Consider the following 21,911-nt stretch of genomic DNA (forward strand, 5'->3'; position numbering starts at 1 on the left):
ATAGGAAGTGATCTAATTGAAACATGGCATCTACCTGGTCAATCCAGATTTAGACCACAGTCTGAGAAAAAGGGGGACAGCCATTTACGAGATGAGGAGAAATTATTTTCACTCAGAACTCTGAATTTTTCTAATTCTCTACCCCAGATTGATGGACTTTTTTGGGTAATAAAGGGAATTAAGGAATATGGGGATAACACAGGAAGGTAGAATTGAGGTAGATGACCTGTCACGATCTTGTCGAATGCCCGGTCAGGCTCGAAGAGCCAAATGGCCTACTTCTGCTCCCATTTATGCTCTTGTAATGTAATTCACACACAGAGGTTGAAGAAAAAGATAAATAATCTATTTTGTAAAATCACCAACTCAAGTTTTACCACAATTCAGTGTTTGAATGCTACTGAAAAATGTATTCCAATATACAGTTCATAGAATTATCAAATTTTCTCATCAGTTAATAGACTAAAAGGTGAAGCATTATGCAAGGTATAGTGAGAGTTTCAATCTCGTACCTGTGAAATTTTGGTGCTCAGTCCTTGTATTCGGTCAGAAAACTGTGAACTTGTGGACCGTAAATTAAGAGATAAACTACGTGTCACTGAAACTCCAGATGTAGATTTCCCACTTGGCTGCTTCAATGATGCCCCCTCACTCTTTACATCAGGTTGGCTGCTTTCTGGCGGACTCTGTTTTTGCAGCACTTGCTCCCAAGGATCCCCGGCCGCAGTACCCGCATCGATTTTCTGCTCAATCTCGGTTGTACTTTGAGAGAGTTCCAGGTTTTCGATCCTTGCTTTGTTAAGTGGGTCAAGGTCTAACCAATCAAATTTGCTAACATCACTTGAGTTTTCACATACTGGCAGTTTAGGAACCATTGTACTGACTGATTCCAAATCGCTGCTTGACTTACTATTTTTCAAGTATTCTGATGTGCTGGCTATTTTATCATATAGTTTTGCAAGCTCAGGTGTGACTGTTGAATAAGCAGGTAGAACACCTGTAGGATGTACAGGTGCAGCAGGCTGGAGTGGGAAGGGCATGTACTGATGTGCACGAAGGCCAACATAAACAGTCTCTGAAGGTCGGTATGAAGACTGTCCAGGGCCAAAACCATTCTGAAATGGATCAGGCTGTTTAGGGTATGTCACTGGTGTTGCATGATAACCAGGTGTTTGAGCGAGAGGCCTCTGTAATCCACCTGTCCACTGTCCCGCAGGGAATGGTGCCCGACTGAAAAACTGACTGGAGAACGATGGGCTTACAAGAGGGGTATTTGGCAATGTGTGTGGTCGGGTTATTTTTTTAGGACCAAAGTTTTTGTCCAACAGCAATTTTTCCAGTTCAACTGAAGTTAGTTTCTCTATATCTAGGTCGGACAGGGTATCAGCAGCTTGTTTCTTTGAGCTTTCTGCCTCTGGAAAGTGAATGAGATCATACTCCTGGATGGTATTTGGAGATTTCTGGCATGCACTGCTGGCAGACTTCATTGTTTGATCTTCTTTTAGACTTTGGCTTCTCTCCTTCTGCATCTTAGCCAAGGCTTCAGCCTCCATTTGCAGAGCTTCTTCTTTACCAACGGCTCGCTTCCCAGAGTGGCCCACTGTTGCAGGCTGCTTGAACCCATTTCTACTGGATATCTGGGCCATGCCGTTAACTGGTAGATTCCCATTTATCAGAGCAAGTCCAAGTATTCTTAGCTGGGAAGTCCCCAGGAATCAGAATCTAGTGCCCTAAAAAGAGAATCATAAAACAATTAGAAATACTCTCCACTCAGTCAGCGTTTTAGCTCTACACCCCTTTTAACACTACATTTAAAGCTAACCAATTTAACAATCACTTTCATACCAAGTCAGTTTTGGTGACTTCTTCCAGGCAATTTTACAGCTTTAGGGTCAGATTTAAGTGAAAAAAAAAAGTTCAGATTTTTTCAAATTGGAGCTTTCAAAAGAGAATTAGATAATTGTCCGAAGAGAAGAATATTGCAGGGCTATGGGGAAAGGGCAGGGGAGCAGTAGTAGCTAAATTGCTCTTGCAGAGAGCAAGCAAGGACACAAGGGGCCAAAAAGGCTCCTTCGGGGCCGTCCTCCGATTGAAGATCATAAGAAATGGAGGAAGTTATGAATGCATCCTCAAAACAAAATGTGTCTCAACAGAGAGGATGCAAAGAAATACAGACAGGTTGAGTGAGTGGGCAACAAGATGGTAGATGGATTATAATGTAGCAAAGTGTGAAGTTATTCACTTTGGACGAAAGAATAGAAAAGCTAAATATCTTTTGAAAAGGTGAAAACTTGTGTTGATGTTCAAAGAGACTTGGGTATGGTCAAGCAAGGGGTGCAAAACGTTAACACACAGGTACAGCAAGCAATGAGGAAGGCAAGTGCCATATTGGCCTTTATTGCAAGGGGATTGGAGTATAGTAATAAAGTAGTCTTGCTAAAGTTGTACAAGGTTTTGGTGAGACCACATCTGGAGTGCTGTTGTAGTTTTGGTCTCCACATTTAAAAAGATATACTTGCATTGGAGGCGATACAGCGAAGGTTCACTAAATTGGTCCCTGGGAGGACGGGGCTGTCCTGCGATGAGGCGCTGAGCAAACTGGTTCTATTTTCTGAGTTTAGAAGAAAGAGGCAATCTCATTGAAATATACAAGATTTTGAAGGGGCTTGATTAGGATAGACGCTGAGAGATTGTTTCCGCTGGTCGGAAATCTAAAATGCTGGGGCACTGTCTCATAAGGGGCCAATCATTTAGGACTGAGTTGAGGGGAAATGACTTCATTCAAAAGGTTGCAAATCTTTGGAATTCTCTGCCCCAGAGGGTTGTGGATGCTCCAATTTTGAATACATTTAAGACTGGGGTATACTAATTTTGTGTCACTCAGGGAATCAAGGGATATCGGGAACTGGCAGGGAAGCAGAATTGAAGCCCAAGATCAGCCATGATCGCATTGAATGGCAGAGCAGGCTTGATGGACCATATGGTCTATTCCTGCTCCCTTTTCTATGTTCTTGTGACACAGCTTTCTGGGAAATAATATATAATCTGTTGTGTATGCATGCATGCATGCTTATAAAGAGTAAGTGTTGCTGCAATTCTATAGGGCTTTGATTAGATGATACCTAAAGCACTGCGGGCGGTTTTGGTTTCCTCACCTTAGCACAGCTGTAAGAATTTTTTCTAGTTTGATTCCTGGGACAAGAGGATTATCCTATGAGGAGGGATCGATAGAATGGGAGTATTCTTTGGAGTTTAGAAAAGAGAGATGAATTCATTGAAACTTATAAAATCCTTACAAGGCTCGACAGGGTAGATGCAGAGGGAGACTGTTTTCCCTGGCTGGAGAGTCTAGAACTCAGGGTCAGGAGTCACCAATTTAGGACAGATGAGAAATTTCTTCACCTAAGAGGGTTGAATCTTGGCAATGCAACTGTGGTCTTTGTTTGCATAAAGATGATTCACAGCCTGTTTTCAATTTAAACTTCCTTCACTAATTCAAATTCTGCAAGATTGCTCAATTGAGTGGTCTGTCTGAGGCTGAAGACAAATAAATACTTTAGTAAGACTCAACGTTAACCTTGCAAGTTTGTTTCACACTCCAATTTATCGTAACAGATATAACCTGTTTCTGAAGCAGCTAGATTAGCCTATAACTATTGTAAATTCATAAAGTTATTCCATTTACCCATCTAATATTTAGTAGATTTGCTTCCAAATCTATAAACCAAGTCATATACTGGTAAATCATTTATGTTTTAATAATAAAGGAGGGGAGCCAAAATAAAGTGACAAGGATTTTGTTCAACCTTGGGATTCATCACTAATTACCCAGATACTGGCCAGGTAAAGTTACACTCTCGTTCAGAAGAGAGCAAATGCTTGTCTACAGCAAAGCAATTACAGGTTACAGAGTAGTCCATTTACGGTAGTGAGGACAGAATATGGTAGGTTATACTGCTGACGTATCCAAAATCAATAAGCAAGCACCAGGTAAACTATATTTAAATCAACAGTGACAAAAATGGGCCACGTATCAGGCTTGTCCCAGGGGAAGGTAATTAATTTGGAGATTTTACAGCTTAAATTTGAAGGAAACATGGGTCCCTTATCAGATGTGATTATTTCCCACACAGAAAACGAACTGAAATAACGTTGCTAAGATTTCAGTCATTGCTCTCAGGCAAGTCAGATGACATGACGTAGTCTGTGAACAAAGCTAAACCTAGGTAACTCAAATCCAATACACATTGCTATCAGTTAATGGAATCTAAAGCCAGCAAAATCCAGGAGCTCTTGGACACAGAATACATTATTCTGTACAAATTTGAAGAACAATCCATAACTTGACACATGCTGATGCCTACCCTATTCCTCATATGGTAGCCACCCCTCACATGGAGGCCATCCTCAAGAAGCTGACCATGCCAAATATCTAATGTTTCTAGACTTGGAAAAAGGGCTTTTGGCATACATTGTCTTGGTTTAGTCACATTTTGAGTTTGCTGCACTGCAGAGCTGTACAAATTTACTACCATGTCTTTTGGGATAAAGATTGCATCAGTCATGTTTCAGCAGCTGGTGGATTCTGTTCAGAGACTGAGTATTACACCCGGGTGTATATAAATACATTGAAGGTATTTCAGGCATGAGATTTACACTTCAATCAACTGCACTGATTTAAGACTAAGAACTATAATCTCAGTATGGTTTTAGATCCCCAAACATTCCTCCTGAACCAAAAATCAAGTAACAGCTATCATCCAATTACTGTATGCTTGATTTTGCAGTGTGTGAAATAGCTGTTGTGTTCAGCTATAACAGGGTTACTACACTTCAAACTAATTTATACTTTTAAAAGGAAGTATTGAAACAGTTCTAAAGGAACCATATGAAGCCAAAACTTTTTCAATCAGATATTCTCAATGATGGCATTTCAGGAAGTGCCAAACTTCCATAATTAGGAATTTACAAAATGAAAAAAATTGTAAACACAACCATTCATACAGTACTTTTACCCAGCAACACAGTTAGGAGTCATGACTGAATGGTGTTTACTATGTATGGACGAAGGCCCACCAGCAGTTTTGGCCTCACTAGGTCTGTAATCATTCCCGGTAGAATGCAGTCAATTCATAGCTTTTTTTGAAGTTGTATTAAATGCAGCATTCTGGTCATTAACTAGTATCCTGGCTTGGACTTAAATAGCTAAAGAAAAATTTAATTACATTGAAAAGATAAAACATGTTTAGAATTAATCAAGTGGATACAGAAGACTAGATTGTGTCCATCAGAATGACAATCTGCAACTGTACATATTTTTCATGAAGTTTGAGCACAAAATACAAAGCGAAAATGGAGGCAGGGGGAACACAAACTGAGAATTTTCACTCGGTCCTAAAAGTAACATTTTTCTGCTGCCTCAAAACTAGTGCTTTCGTTTAAATAAGGCTTTAGAAACTGTTGACCATACTAATGTTAGCCTGGTACAGTTGGTAGCACTTTCATTTGAGTTAAAAAGGAGAGGCTGAAGGTCCACTTCAAGCCTAATCTAGCCTAACAAGCCAAAGCAGTTCTAACCCACCTTGCCAATGACACCCAACAAAGATTTCATAAAACTTTAAATTGTCCCAAGGTACTTTCAGTATTACATGACTGAACAAGAGTGCATTATTCTAATGAAAACTGGTGCAACTGTGTAGAGGTGATCAAGACAAATTGTTGGTGGTGTTCAAAAATGAAGGAATTCTACAATTGAGTGAATCAGAGATTGCTTTTACTGACTGAAGAGTCTAAATGAGAGCACATAGATGTAAGATTCAGGACAGAGGAGGGCACCTGGTTTTTCTGAAGAAGAAAGCTGCGAGACTATGGATTGTATTATGAATGCTAGTGGTTGAAATTAATTTAAGAATAGTGACTAGTTGAATAAAAAAGGAAAGTTGAAATGAAAAGGAACTGGCTAAGCACATGAATGTTGGCCTTTATTGCAAAGGGGGATTGAACTTAAAAGTAGGGAAGTCTTGTTACAACTATATAGGGCATTGGTGAGGCTATTCCTCAAGTACTACACACAGGTTTGGTCTCCTTATTTAAGGATGTACTTGCATTGGAGGCTGTTCACAGATGGTTCACTAGGCGGATTCCTGGGATGAAAGAGTTGCCTTATGAGGAAACGTTAAGCAGGTTGGGCCTATACTCATTGGAGTTTAGAAGGATTACTTTTTATTCATTCAAGGGATGTGCGTGTTGCTGGCTAGGCCAGCATTTATTGCCCATCCCTAATTGCCCTTTAAGGTGGCGATGAGCTGCCTTCTTGAACTGCTGCAGTCCATGTAGTGTAGGTACACCCATAGTGCCGTTAGAGACAGGGTTCCAGGATTTTGACCCAGCGACATTGAAGGAACAGCGAACTATTTCTAAGGGTGGTGAATGTCTTGGAGGGGAACTTCCAGGTGGTGGTGTTCCCATGTATCTGCTGCCCTTGTCTTTTAGATGGTAGTGGTTGTGGGTTTGGAAGTGGTTGTGGCTGTTGAAGGAGTCTTGGTGAGTTTCTGCAGTGCATCTTGTAGATGGTACACACTGCTGCCACTGTGTATTGGTGGTGGAGGGAGTGAATGTTTGTGGATGTGATGCCAATCAAGCGGGCTGCTTTGTCTGGATGGTGTCAAGCTTCCTGAGCGCTGTTGGAGCTGCACTCATCCAGGTAAGTGGAGAGTATTCCATCACACTCCTGACTTGTGCCTCACAGATGGTGGACAAGCTTTGGGGAGACAGAAGGAGAGTTACTCGCCACAGGATTCCTAGCCTCTGACCTGCTCTTGTAGCCACAATATTTATATGTCTAGTCCAGTTCAATTTCTGGTCAATGGTAACTCCCTGGATGTTGATAGTGGGGGATTCAGTGATGGTAATGTCATTGAACATCAAAGGGTGATAGTTAGATTCTCTCTTGTTGGAGATGGTCATTGCCTGGCACTTGTGATATGAATGTTACTTGCCACTTGTCAGCTCAAGCCTGGATGTTGCTGTATTTGGACATGGACTGCTTCAGTATCTGAGTCGTTGTGAATGTTGCTCAACATTATGCAATCATCAGCGAACATCCCCACTTCTGACCTTATGATGGAGGGAAGATCATTGATGAAGCAACTGAAGTTGGTTAGGCCTAGGACACTACTCTGAGGAACTCCTGCAGTCATGTCCTGAAGCTGAGATGATTGACCTCCAACTCCCACAACCATCTTCCTTTCTGCTAGGTACGACTCCAAACAGGTTATTGTTAAGCAAAAGCCACTTGATAGCACTGTTGATGACCTTTTCCATCACTTTACTGATGATTGAGAATAGGCTGATGGGGTGGTAATTGGCCAGTTTAGATTTTTCCTGCTTTTTGTGTACAGGACATACCTGGGCAATTTTCCATATTGTCGGGTAGATGCCCATGTTGTAGCTGTACTAGAACAGCTTGACTAGGGATGTGGGGTAATCTAATTCCATATAAGATTCTGAGGGGGCTTGACAGGGTAGCTGCTGAGAGGATGTTTCCCCTCATCAGGGAATCTAGAACTAGAGGGTACAGTTTCAGAATAAGAGATTTCCCATATTAAAAAAAAGTGAGATAAGGGGAAATTTAATCGCCCCCACCCCGGAGAGTAGTGTAGGCTGGGTCATCGAATATATTCGAGGCAGAGTTAGACAGGTTATTTTTGATCTTCAAGGGAATCAAGGGTTATGAGGGGCAGGCAGGTGAATGGAGTCGAGGCCACAATCAGATCAGCCATTTTCTTATTGAATGCAAAACAGGCTCATGGGGCCAAATGGTCTACGCCTTCTCCTTTTTCTTATGTTACATTCTTGCATGGGATTTGGGCTCATGTAGAGGATAAACACCAACATGGATGAGTTGGACCAAATGACTTGCTGATGTTGCAACTTCTATGATTTGTTTGAACTTTAAAAGTTCTGGAATCAGAAGTGGAATTTAATTTCCATTTCAAATCAGTGCAATTTCATACCTACTTATCAAGCCTCTTGGGTGAATTAAGTTGAAATGTGCACACCTGTGAGCCATGTTCAATTTGTCATCTTTTGATCACAAATGTTGCAAATTGTAGAGCACCCAGAATTATGACTACTTCATAGGGTCTAATAATATGCAAAAAGCACATGATCTTTAGGACAACTTGCAATAAGCATTTGATTAAAAGCTTTGCACATATGACTGTGAGAAACAGAGCAACCAAGCGAAAATAGAAGAGTCACTGCTAATTTTAATTTTTGCAATTCCTTTCCTAAGTCCCAGTACAACCTTGGTTGAACAGTTTGATGTTGATGATGTGGTTTACAGATGCATATGATTTTATTTGTTCTAGGAGCATTAAAAGTATCAGCAACCCCTTTTTTTTCCCAACAAAAACTCGTTATTAATCATGAAAGGAATTTAAAAAGAAACATCAATAGTTAAGTCACTATACACAAGTGCTGCTTTTACATGTGATAGAATATCCTGAATGAAATAAACAGTGTACTGTAACATAGTGACTATATTACAAGACTAGGAATCTAGATACATGAGTGCAAATCCCAGCTGGGGAATTTAAATTCAGTTAAACAAATAAATCTGGAATAAAAAGCCAATATCAGTAATGGTGACTATTAGGTTTTTACAACAATCCATCTGATTCACTAATGTCCTTCAGGGAAAAAAATCTTATCTATGTGACTCCAGATCAACTGTAGTGTGGTTGACTGTTAACGGTTCTGCAATGGCCTAGCGAGCCTCTCAGATGGACCAAAACCCTCTGACAAAGCACAAGCAAAGATGAACAACCTGGCAGCAAACTAGGCATCAGACCTGGACCCAAGAAAAGGCATACCCAGCCCAGTCAAAGTCCTATTCACTATCGTGGAAAGATATGGAGATCTTTTCCCTAGACTTCTGGACTCATACCTGTGGGCCAACATCCCAGACTCTGGGTTTGCCCTATCCAACTGGCAGGACACCCCGCCAGAAGCGACAGATACAGTAGTATACAGTCAGGAGGGAGAGGCTCTTGGAGTGCTCAACATTGACTCTGGTCCCAAAAAGTCTCCTAACATCACTTTAATTTGACCAGCCACATTTATAGAGCAGGTCAAAGGCTGGATATTCTATGTTGAATCACTCAACTCCTGATTTCCCAAAGCCTTTCCACTATTTACGAAGCCCACGTCATGAGGTTTTTCAATTCATGGGGTGCAGGCGTGTCACGAAACCATTATATTTTTCCTAATATTATTATGGGATATTGTAAAGTTGATGTGCATGTGTGTGCGTGCACGCGCGTCTGATTTAATTTAGAGACGGATAGACTACAAGGTTAACTTATCAAAAAGAGTTAGGTGTAAAAAGGCATTTGAAATGCTAATGAGTGAGGTCGAGTAAAGCCAGCAAATAGGGTGTGAATGAAATTTGCATTTTTAGATAAGGGGAAAAGTTGTTGGATTTTTAAAGACACATGATAAGATTTTTACGACTGGCAAGATTATGATGTTGATTTTTCCCCAGAAGTGCTGGCCATAATGACAATATAAGTTTTTTTGGGGAAAATAAATTCCAAAGGCATGGGAGAACAATGGGATTTACAGATTAAAGAAGGACAACATAAGTTTTTTTGGGGAAAATAAATTCCAAAGGCATGGGAGAACAATTGATATCAATTCACTTTTATCCTTTCTGAAACCAATTCTGAAAAAAAAACCAACATTTTGAATACTTACATCTTTTTGTTCTCACTGCTAGTCTCTGGATGGTTAGGTAAAAGCGATATATGAGTTAGACTGTTCTGCTTCCAAATGTAGAGTGCACTGTCAGCTAATATTATTGTAGGCATGATGCTGTAAATAATTTCATGTCACAAACATTCATCTGGGCTTGGAACCCGAATAAATAAATGTATATTATTTATCGAGATCTGTGCTGCTCATAAACACAGCATTTATTGCCCACGCCTAGATGGTAAGAATGTGATGGTGGACTGGCCTCTTGATACAACTTGTTTGATACAGCTGATTCTAACTTCAAGAGCTTTTTGGGGAGAACCTTCCATATATTTCACTAACTTTGAATGAAGTGCTTTCTGACATCACTCTTGAACAGCCTAGCTCTACTTTCTGCACTCCCCATTTGAGGAAATAGTTTCCATCTACCCTCTCAAATCCTTTAATTACCTTAAACACCTCAAATTATTTCCTGCTTAGTTTACCATGCCCTGGCCATCTCTAATCTTCTAGATTCAAAGTAACCTGTTCAATCTATACTCCTAATTTAAATTATTTGTATTAAGCGAAGCAGTTTTTTTTCCAGAAAAAATAATGTGGTCACATTTACTGATTTTATTTCTGGATTTAAATAAAAATGAAGTCAAATTCTCAAACTGCCATAGTGGGATCTGAACTCTCATTCTCTGGATTACCAGTTTACTCATGTAGCAACTACATTAGAATACCTTTTTTTAGAAAAATACTTCTATATCACCTTTGTAAAAGTTTTTTTAAATTGATGCAAAATTACCGGTGGCCCCAAAATGGCATTGCGGTTACATATAACAGGCCTGGATTTCAGACGTCAACTTTTTCAATACAAAAGGCTGCTCATACTCCAATCAGAAGGAAGGATAAATATATGACTAGCAAGTTACTTATTATGTTCAGCATGCAAACTTTTAGGCACTGCAATGGCAAAAGCCAGTGTGCTTAAGCTAAGTCCTCCACTGTAAATCAAAATTATGAAGCCATGGAAGAAATTAAGAGTTGGTTAGTGTCCCTGACATCACATTTTCAGATAGCGTGTCTATTTCAGTGCTAACCAGACAAATGCGCAACAGGCACAGCAGAATATTTTTGGCCCTATAGTGTCAGAGGAAGGAGTGAGGTGGAACAATGCAAAAATACATTTTTATCTGATGCCATAATCAGATGACTCAGTTGAAACTGAGGCGATATCTACCCCCTCAACTCCACAACCTCATTGTGTGAAATTGCAAGATCAAACCCAGATTCAACCCTCCCTTAACATATTTTATTAATTGATAATCCAACCTGCTGTGCCAGTAGGTTACCCACAAATCTATTTCCTGCTTGGTTTACCAGGCCCCAGCAAAAAAATATTTTACATTAGTGATTATTAATTGCATGTTGGTTAATGTAACACATGTAATCCAATGCTCTCTTCACCCCACTAACCCACACCCCTCCCTGATAAATATTTTTTTAAACACACAAGGACAGCAATACTATAAACTAGCTTTTTGGATTTTTTTTTAGTTCAACTTTAAACAGCAACAGGAAACTGGCTGTATCACAAGATCCACAGTTGTACAAAGAAAACAAAATGCTTTGGAGGGAGATGAAAGAACATGGAAATTTGTAAAGAAATGATTGGCTGGGTGCCCGAACAAATAGAAGCCTTCAAATGTTACACTTTGCTTCCTGCACAACATAAAGATAGCACAATTTCCTTAATTGAAACAGCATTTAAACACAAAGTACTCATGTCAAACTGATAAACAAATTCAGTTAGATCAATTTAGGGTAAGCAAACAAAACCTTAGAAGGATACGTAAAAGCAAAATACTGCGGATGATAGAAATCTGAAACAAAAATAGAAAATGCTGGAAAAACTCAGCAGGTCTAACAGCATCATTGGAGAGAGAAAGAAGAGTTAATGTTTCGAATCCGTATGACGCTTTTTCAGAACAGTCAGTTTATTGTACATTTAGGTGTTTCTTGGGAGCTCCTACAATGAACTAATCAAGATTGGCTACTTCAAATTAAAAACTCATTGAAATTATAAGGAGGCACCATACAGTGCAGGTGTCACCTGAAATGGATTAAAAGGCAGTCAGTCATTATGATTGGATGAAGTCTCTTGGCTTTGGTGGATATGAGAATCTGCCAAGGGAAAATTAGGAGCTAGCTCCTTGTGCATCCACAACTTGGTACAAAATATCACTTAAATTATTTATACTTTCCATATCTCCAATGCTAAGGAGAAAAATCAAGAAAACTGTTGTTTCAATGTGCTTGCATAAAGGACAAGCAGTTCCCAACATCCATTCTCACGGCAGCAAAAGAAAAAAAAATCAAACATGTTTAAAAGGCAAGTATATATTGTCCAAGTGAGCTAGGTTAAATGGTACTTAACAGTGCAATGTCAGATCGCAATATTATAAATGTAATGTTTGTTGAATGCCAATATTCAATGATCTAAAAACATCTTTCAAAATTCTCTTTGAATTCTGCTCACGTTTTTAAACAAAAAATTAAGCCAACAGCATTAAATGGTATGAAACACTATCAGAACAAGTTATCAATCACAGGGAAATTTGAAATAAAAGTTGGAAAATTCTTAAGGAATGTTTGGCTTTTGTGCCAAACACATTTCAGCTAAGAGTTAAATAGAAACAATTATCCTACCTGGCCAGATTACAGATTCTCAATTCCTGAGGATGTGCGGTGCCAGTTACAGTTCCCGTAAACTGAACGGCAAAGCAAAAACATTACAGCATTTCACTTTCCATCCACACACCCTGTATACACTACTTCCAAACTAAAAAAAAGGTACGTGCACAATTTTTACTCCACTCCTCATTATTTTGCATTTTATTTCTTTAAGTTATAGTGGTGTGGGTGGGTTGAATGATTTTTTAAAAATTGTATAGACTTTGGTTAATACTTCACTATACAAAAGATTAAATACTCCTACAGTTTACTTTTAGCAGACTCAGGTGGAGTAGGGACGAAAGATTTAATGACTCTACAAGGGCATCTTGGAGAAACAATGGATCTCCTTGAGCTGCAGATCAAACTAAATTGGTACTGCAAGTTTCAATTCAGCTTGAATCATATTTGAAACCAAATTCAGAGTTAAACTTACAACATGCCACAGATATTTTTTATTGATTTCATCAATCGCAGTGTTTCCATAAATCACAGTTTACAATCTGGTCCTCATAGCTACCCAGGTGCGATACAACCATAGTCTGTTTCAGGATTAAAGGCATGTTTCGTAAATCAATTGTTACAAGTCCTACAGAGACCGCTAACTTTTTAAATGATATTTGAATGTCCAGTGATTGATGTAAGGGAATTGCATGACAAGATTTCAAGTTAAGACTTTTACTGTAACAAACAAACTAAAAGCAACAACTAAACATTAGTTTACAGCGTTTGTTGCCTGCTAAGAAAAGACATCCCTTAGCAGTATTTTAACATGATTGATAACCCCATGCCACATTTACTTCAAAGCACCCTCTCTGCAGAATTGTATACTTTTCAGAAGCAACCCAAAGTCATTCCCGCTTCCGACAGGTTTAGTCCTCCCCATTTTGCAGGGTCATAATGTCCAGCATGTTGAAAACCGTTCCTCTCAGTCTTCAGAGAAATCCCAAACTGACCTCCAGCTGCATGGCTCACCCCAGTGATTCCTTCCTCCCTAGCCACATCAGAACAAATCTTTCAGAGCTCTTAAATTCCTACTGGTTCCCTCTCTTCAACTAAGGACCAGCTGCCATCAGCATCCTCCCTGGTAGCTAACAGAGAACAGCCTTTTCCCTGCTGCGTACAGCTGCTCTGTCTTGCTCCCTCCCAGACTTTCCCCTCTCTCTCTGTTCCTGTTCAAATCTCTGAGGCAGAAAGTCTGCAACAAAAACAGCTGCTTCTACCTTAATTTTCAGGTGTTAAACATGGCATGTGCATTTCAACAGCACTCGACCTAGCCCTCTGGACAATGGTAAAAAAGCCACACAGGCTTGTTGTCAGGCAGAACTCAGATCACATGACTTCATTTAGCTTAAAGAAATTGTTTACAAAAACCTTACAAAACCTCGCGTACATACACAATCCTTAGCTAGACATATGCTTAGTAATGCAACATGCTGTAGGGAAACCACCACCAAGACAAGCTGTGGGTTTACCCTCCACTTCAAAACTGGACTATATCTAACATAGATACTCCAGTATTGACTCATGGCAGCACTATGTGAAACCAGTGCTACGAGCCTCATCCTCCATGCTCAAAAAGACAACATTATCTGTGTAAATGAGAATAAGTCCAATTGACCCCTGACCAAAGCCAGCACCTGAATGTACTTGTTGACCCTATTAGTGCAGGGCTAGTGGAAATTCTGCACATGGGGCTATATTCATTATTTGCTCTGAAGCACAGCAGCAGATTCACCACAAAACTGCTGTTGGATGGAAAGGTTCTTATTTTCACACGAGAAGAGATGGAGAGATAGAGTTTTTAAACTAAAGTAGTTAAGACTACTGTTCAAGCCAGTAATTCACAAGGGAAAACCAGAAGCAATCTACAGAGCTTTATATAATTTATTTTGGGGAAAAGAACCACACATCCGTGTCCATTTCATATCATTTCCCTTCCAGAGAAATAATAAACTTTTCAAACAAACTCCCAGCCTCAAAATTGCACTCTCATACCAATAACTGGAATCTAAAACATTGCAAAAAAAGAGTTAGCTGGCAGAGATTTCAAGGCTGTAATTTAATTTTGCATCGTCATAAATCTTTGTTGTGGTTTAAGAAATCCATGAGAATCCTGTCAGCCAAAATAAAGCCCTTCAAAATACTCCTGCACAACAGCTTGTCCGATAGCATTTACTCACATGACACACACACAAGGGAGATTGAAGGTCTAACATTCAAAATAAACTAATTTTTAAAATCAACCATAACCCGCAACTTTTAGCTATGACCAATTCCAGACTGTCCAAGGAGCAAATGTGAATGACAATTCCATTGTAGAGTTTAAAAAAGAAAGTCATCTATTTATGCATTTAAAAAAAAACTGGAACTCAATAACAGTTCCCCATTCCAAAATTCAACCACTAAATGATCAGGTTTTTTCAGCTCCTAATTAATCAAGGCTAGAGTTGAAGATGGTGGCGTATTTTAGGTAATTTTGTTCCACTTTGACAGATGCAATCAAAAGATAAACAAACAGAGGGGTTACTTTTTGTGAAAAAGCTTCATTGGCACCTATCATTAGTCCATCACACAGACTGCATGCCTCTGTAGCAGTTATTCAAGCTGCTACAGAGGCATGCAAGGGATGGAAAGAATGTTGAGTGATTTCTCATGAAGTTCACACCCCTACCAATAGGCCAAGAACATTACTATAAATAAATTTAATGCAAATATTCAAATGTTTGAAGATCAACTTCTTGTCAAAGCTAGAATGGAAAGAAAAAAGTTAGCTTCTACAATATAGGTACATAAAACTATATTGAGGAAGGTAACACTATTGCCAAAAGAGGAACTACTGACCTCTTAAATAAAACCTACAGCTCGACAATTGGCAGCAGCAGTATTTGAAGCGATATCAATACAAAACACTTCCCCACTGTATGGAAATATTTTGCCACATTGTGTGTGGGGGATCTCTCATTTTCTGTGCGCTCAGTGGGAGGGGAATTTCTCAATAAATATGACAGGAGACTATATTCAAAGAGAACGAACAAAGGAAAAAGTAAGTAACACAGGAGTCACCCCCAATCATTCCAGCCCCCACCAATATTCTTTTATCTCTTCTTGAGAGACAAAAAAAAGTGATAAGGAAGAAACAAAGGTACCTTCTGGGATTTATTTTGCCCAATTTAGATCTTCTTTCACACCATGGGAAGTAACACTGGACATTGCTCATTTGTTTGTTTCAAACTGCATGTTTGAAGTGGCATACTTTCACCAAAGTATTTCTTGCCCAAAATCAGTTTTAGTGCAAATCCTAAATTCTATAAATCAGTGGAATTGGAGAAATGCATTTCAAACAAATGAATTACTATTGAGTGCAGTATGATTACAAGGCAAAAGCAGTAATAATTTGGCAGCAACAAAAGGAGGTGAATAACCATTAATTCTACATTGTGTGTTGTTAGGGTGGGCACGGAGGTGGGGGGAGAAAAAAAAATGTTGGATTGGGTGCCAGGAAAACTCCCTGCTCTTCGTTTGTTGGATATGAAACATCCCATGGCACTGGTTGAATAGGGAGAGAAATTAACCTTGGCTGGCATTCTGTATCCTGGATTTTCACACTGTGCAAAGACCATAGGTGCTTGTTAAATGCAAAAACAACAAAATCTGCACAATAGTTGCAAAGACTCTGATGCCTATTCAATTATACAAGAAAAGCAATCAACTCAAGTCACAACACTCAACTATCTTGGTGGCCTGTTTTGCCACTTGAGGAAATATTTAAATAAGTTGGATTTTAGGACTTCAAATTGCCCAAATTATCATCTTTTAGAACTTGGACTACATTGAATTTCAATTCAGAGTCCATGAAATTTTCTAAGATCCGCCTTGTGCGTATATGAAAGGCCTTGGCTCAGTGGCTACTTGTTCATGTCAGTCAGAAGGTTTTGGGTTCAAGCCCCACTCCACAGACCTGAGGATAGGACTTAGGCTGCTAATTTAGTTTTGTGCTAGGGGAGTGTTGAACTGTTGGAGGTGCCATCTTTTGGATGAAATGTTATACCAAATCATTATGTTGATATAGAAATCATATGGTACTATTCAAAGAACCAGGTGTTCTTGGGGTCCTAGCCAATATTTATTCCTCAATTAATATCATGAAGGCACGATATCTGGTATATAAGGGAAACATTAAGTACTTAATAGGCTGTGATGTGTAATGGACGCCAGTGAGGTCATGAGAGGCAGTAGTTAAACGTTTAATCCCTTAAAATGAACTTGCAATCACATTTATACATCACAATTTAACAGAAAAAAAGTCCCACATACTTTATAACCCAAAAATAGATGCTGAACCAAAGGAGGAGGAGGAGGAGCTAGTAAGATTAATAGACAAAAGTTTGGTCGAAGAGTTGGGTTTCTAAACAAGGTCTTAAAAGAGGGAAGTGGAAAAGCAATGGGGTTTTAGGGAAGGAATTCCCAAGTGTGAGCCTAGGAGGCTAAAGGCACAGTAGACAATGGCCAGGCAAAAGGTGCACGGGGTGGGGGGGGGAGCAAGGAAACAAAACTGGAACTGGAGGGTTCATGGAATGGAGTGAAAGAAGTTACAGAGTTAGAAACAGGTGGGACTATAAAAAGGGATTTAAACACAATTAGAATTTCAACTCTGTATTGAGGACAGAGAACCAATTTCATCAGTTATGACTGGGTGAGCAAGGCAGGGCACAGTCTGAGTTTTGATAATCTGATGTTTTTGGAAACTACATAATGGGGTGACAACCAGGAGAGCATTACAGCAATGCATATAAAAAATGACAAAAGCATACATGATAGTTTCAGCAGTAGATTGGCTGAGGTGGGCAGTGGGGTAGAATGGCAGGTAATATTATGCAACCTTTGTAAAGGGGGAGGGGGAGATGTTGAAAACTCAGCTTGTGGTTCAATAGGATGCAGAGGTTGAGAACGTCTTCTGACCAAAACAGCAATATGGAGTTTGTAGCAGGGGTCAAAGAGGATGATTTGGTCTTCCAAACATCAGTTGGACAAGCTGTAATTTTTTTCAAGACTGGATGTCAGAAAGCAGTCCGACAACAGAGACAGTGGAGGGGTCAAAAGAGGCAAGTGTTGCCAGTGTATTGTGGAAACATATGCTGTCTGCATAAACTTCTAAGGATACACCAAAATAGCCCACCAAAATAGTTACATCACTATTCCAATAAGATATCCATGAACGTCGAATTGTGCTTCCTTGCTTGTACGTTGCCCTGGTAGTTCCAATTTAACAATAAACCTATCGTAATCAGCAGGCCACCCTTTCATGCACACTATGCAGTTGTTATTCATTAAATTTGCATTATTGCACTAGTACTCTAAGATTGAAAAGAATATTTGGATTAATTTGCAAAAATTCTCATAGGAGGAATTAAAGTGTATTTTGTGTACCTTAGCTTCCACCAACCATTTTACATGACCGAGAACATTGGGTATGGTTGCAGATTTATTCATGACAACTACATGGGCCTTTTTCCTGTCACTGATTACTTTTTATATAGCATAAATAAAGGAAAAACTGGGGCAAAATAGAAAATACTAGAAACACAAAGGTTGGTCAGCATCTCTGGAAAGTACAGTTAAGTTTACATTTCAGGTCCAGACCCATCTGCTGCTGCGCTCCACAGTTGAGTGGCCGCCTGAGAGTTCCCAGCTTTAGCTTGATTTGTTTCACTTTCCACCAATTGCATTTTCTTTCGACTTTTTACTTGGAACTAATGTTTCTCTGTGAAAACTGAAACCTAATTCATTAGAATTATGAAAGTAAGAGGATTTTTAACTTACTCAGGTACTTTGTAGGTAAAGGCCTTGAGGGTTTTGAGCTCCACCCCTCATTCTATACTGTCTGTCTTTTGAAGTTCAAAGTGAAAGAGGTTGGTAAGTATGGCTAATTTTACAACACCTGCTGAAGCACCGAACACACAAGACTTGGTTCTGCAGGTGCTGCCATGTGCACAGGCCAACACTAAACCCATCTGTGAAATCAGCATCAGGAACTGGTACTGAGCTACTTGATAAGATGCAAGGCTAAATAAAACTCTTGAGTTGCTGCTGCAAGGCTGAAAAGAGGCTCTATTCTAGTGTGCTGAAATCTAACAAAGCTCTCACTGTGTACACTTTTACAGCAGTAAGCTACAAATACAAAACTGGGATCCAAAGAAGGTTTTCATCCTCTGGTGCATCCCGGCAACAAGAATACCAACAAGCAACATCTGCAACCTCCAAAATCACCATGGTACCATCTGTTCATTATCTTGAACATGTCAAGTTTCTGCTCATGCTCTTTGTTTGAACTGCACTATGAATGTCCCTTTATAGTTAGCACAACAAGTGTTGAAAAAAATAATTAAAAACAGCTTGGAACAGGGGAATTATCAGGGGAGTTACTGAGTTACCAACAGGGAAAAGCAGCTTAATTAGCACACACGGTGAATGAGGTTAATTCAGTACCTTCATGGGCCCATCCCATTAACTACTGCAGCCCAGTTCCCCAAATGAGATCATTTCTTATTGCACATTTCCTGTTTACTCAAGTAAAATCATTAAATGAGTCTCAGAAGTCTAGAACCAATTGCTCCCCTTATTAAAACTTCAGGTTTGAATGTGAACTACATGGGACAACAGGAGGAAACAAAAACAATAAATAGAAAAATAAGAGGGGGTAGGGGAGAAGCAGAAGATGCAGGCATGTGTTGTCACAAGCACTTTTTCATACCCTGGGACAAAACTGATATGAAAAGCACAAAGTTCCAGTTTAATCAACACCACAAATTTCCCCTTGAAACTTTTGCATTCAAAAGGTTTGTAGTATTTCCCACTCAAAACTTCCTTATATTCATTTCCCTATACTCAGCTTTTTGATAAGCTTATTCTTGCAATACAAATCCCATCAATAAACAACAGGTATTACCCACACAAACATTACAACATAAAATTTCCCCACCCACCTCGCGTAACTTTCAGTTCTCTATTGCCCAGGTGGCTAAACATTTATCTGTGTGTGTTATTCAGGTCCATATTATTGAGGCGCAGGGATGACAGATAAAATCCACATTTTTATTGTTTTGCATATGTATGAAGTTGGCGATAAAAAGAAATGTGCGTTTGGATTTAGAAAGATTTCGGTGCTAAAAACAGTTGTTTTTGTATCTCTGCAACCACAGAATTCAAAAAGGATGAACCATCAAGCAAAGTCCACAATTGCATAATATTAGGATAATATTGCCTGGGTTTTGACAGCCAGATGGCCCCAACAATACTGGTGTGATACCCCAACTCTTACGTTTTATACAGGAAACAGCCTTAACTCTCAATCATGTATTTCCCAAACAGTTTTGGAATATTAGCAGGGAATGCCTAGTTAGTGTTTTTACATACATACATACATATATACAAAATAGGAGCAGAAGTAGGCCATTCAGCCCCTTTAGACTGCTCTGCCATTCAATAAGATCATGGCTGATGTGTTTTGTATTCCACATTCCCATCTACCCCTGATAACCTTTGATTCCCCAGCCTAACAAGAATCATCTGCCTCTGCCTTAAAAATATTCAATTATCCCACCTCCACTGCCTTCTGAGCCTGAGTGTTCCAAAGTCACACAACCCTCAAAAAAATTTCTCATCTCTGTCCTAAAAGGGCAACCCCTAATTTTAAAACAGAGCCCCCTACTTCTAGACTCACCCAGAGGAAACATCCTTTCCACATCCACCTTGTCAATATGATTCAGGATCTTATATAAGTCAATCAAGCTACCCCTCACTCTAAATTCCAGTGGAAACAAGCCCAGTCTGTCTAACCTTTCCTCGTAAGACAACCCTCCCATTCCAGGTATCAATCTAGTAAACCTCCTCTGAACCGCCTCCAACGCATTTATATCCTTCGTTAAAAAAGGAAGCTAAAACTGCACACAGTATTCGGGATGTGGTCCCACCAATGCCCTGTATAACTGAAGCATAATGTCCTTACTTTTATGTTCAATTCCTCTAGTAATAAAGGATAGCATTCCATTAGCCTTCTTGAATACTTGCTGTACCTGCATACTAACTTTTTATGACTCATGTACTAGAACACCTAGATCCCTCTGCACCTCAGAATTCTGCAGCTATTCTCTGGTTTCTTGTCTGGATAATTTGTTAGCCACCATGGCATCACATTTAAAATTTTCCACGAACCACCATTTTGAATTACATGGAATGACATGCATTCCAATAACCCAACAGCAAGTTTGTAGAAGACCAGCTGTCCAACTAAACACCCAATGTCCAAGTTATTTAAATCTTGGAGTCAAAACAATAAATCACACTGTTGACATTTTAAATCTCAGTGCCACTGGTGCATAGTCTACGTACACATCCATATCCAGTGCAGGTAAGAGTTCACAGGAAACAGAGCACACACATTATATAATGAAGATACTGGTAATAGATTTTAGAATGAAGGTTAAAAAAAAGAAAACTGCAGTGCTGGAGATTTGAAAGTGGAAACTGTTGAAAAGGCAAATACAGTCATCAGGATCTGAAGAAAGAAAAGCAGATTAAAGTTTTGATCAAAGAGCCTCTGTAATGTGTCTCAGTTCTACCTCTTTGTTTGCTATGTCCACAGACAAACCTACTTATTCTGCTTTTAATCACTACTGTGTAAGCTGGAATCTAATGAAACAGTTCACAGGTCAGCCATGCAACTAAAACTCCACAATGCTGCATAACAGTGGGATGGGGAAAAAAGGGATACAATTTCTCTTATCATAGTTCAGAATGCATTAGTTGTTTTTCCTTGATTTGAATGCAAGCTTTGGGCTGAAGCTCAAGTGCTTACTGTGACTGCTTCGTGAGGTTTTGGCCAACCATAAGCAGACGAGAGGTGATGTAACTGCAGGATGGGAAGTGGTTTCGTACAGATTCCAAACAGCAGCAGTGACCAATCCAGGTCATGGAGAGTCTCATAGCTGTCTGCCCTGCTATTGCAGGTCAAGATAAAGGGGAATCAGTGCTTTTAAAAAAAAACAGAGTAGATACCTGCAGCAAACCCAAATTCTAACACCCAGTTATAGTAACCTACAGTCTGAAATGCATGGGACCGAGTCATTTCTAGATTTCAGAATTTTCTGGATTGTAGAATGACGTTAGAATGCCTAACCATAAGTGTGAAAACCAGAAAACACCATGGATATAACTATTTACCAGAAGCATAAAACAGTGATAGAACTCAATTCAAATATTGAGTGTTCCATGTTTCCACTCCCGAAGTGCTGTACTAAAATGACGCCAATGATATCGAAGGAATGACGTGACCACACTATGGGATGTTGTTTCTCAGGATCAAGAAACTGAGAGCTTTCATTTTTGGGGGTCATCCAAATTCAGCTGCTTCATACCAATGAAACTAGCTC

The 21,911-nt window shown here is 39.5% G+C and overlaps 1 protein-coding gene across 2 annotated transcripts in view; it reads right to left on the reverse strand.

Annotated features, from left to right (window-relative positions):
• The window catches only part of pik3c2a (phosphatidylinositol-4-phosphate 3-kinase, catalytic subunit type 2 alpha), a 124,279-nt gene that overhangs the window by 91,912 nt on the left and 10,456 nt on the right, over positions 1–21,911 (reverse strand). For both annotated transcript variants that reach the window (XM_078549295.1, XM_078549296.1), the window contains exon 2: positions 513–1,730. In XM_078549295.1, the coding sequence (XP_078405421.1) occupies positions 513–1,646 (1,134 nt within the window). In that variant the 5' untranslated portion in view covers positions 1,647–1,730. The remainder of the gene's footprint in view (positions 1–512; positions 1,731–21,911) is intronic.

This window comes from Cetorhinus maximus, chromosome 9 (assembly GCF_964194155.1).
Source record: "Cetorhinus maximus chromosome 9, sCetMax3.hap1.1, whole genome shotgun sequence".
NCBI lineage: Eukaryota > Metazoa > Chordata > Chondrichthyes > Lamniformes > Cetorhinidae > Cetorhinus > Cetorhinus maximus.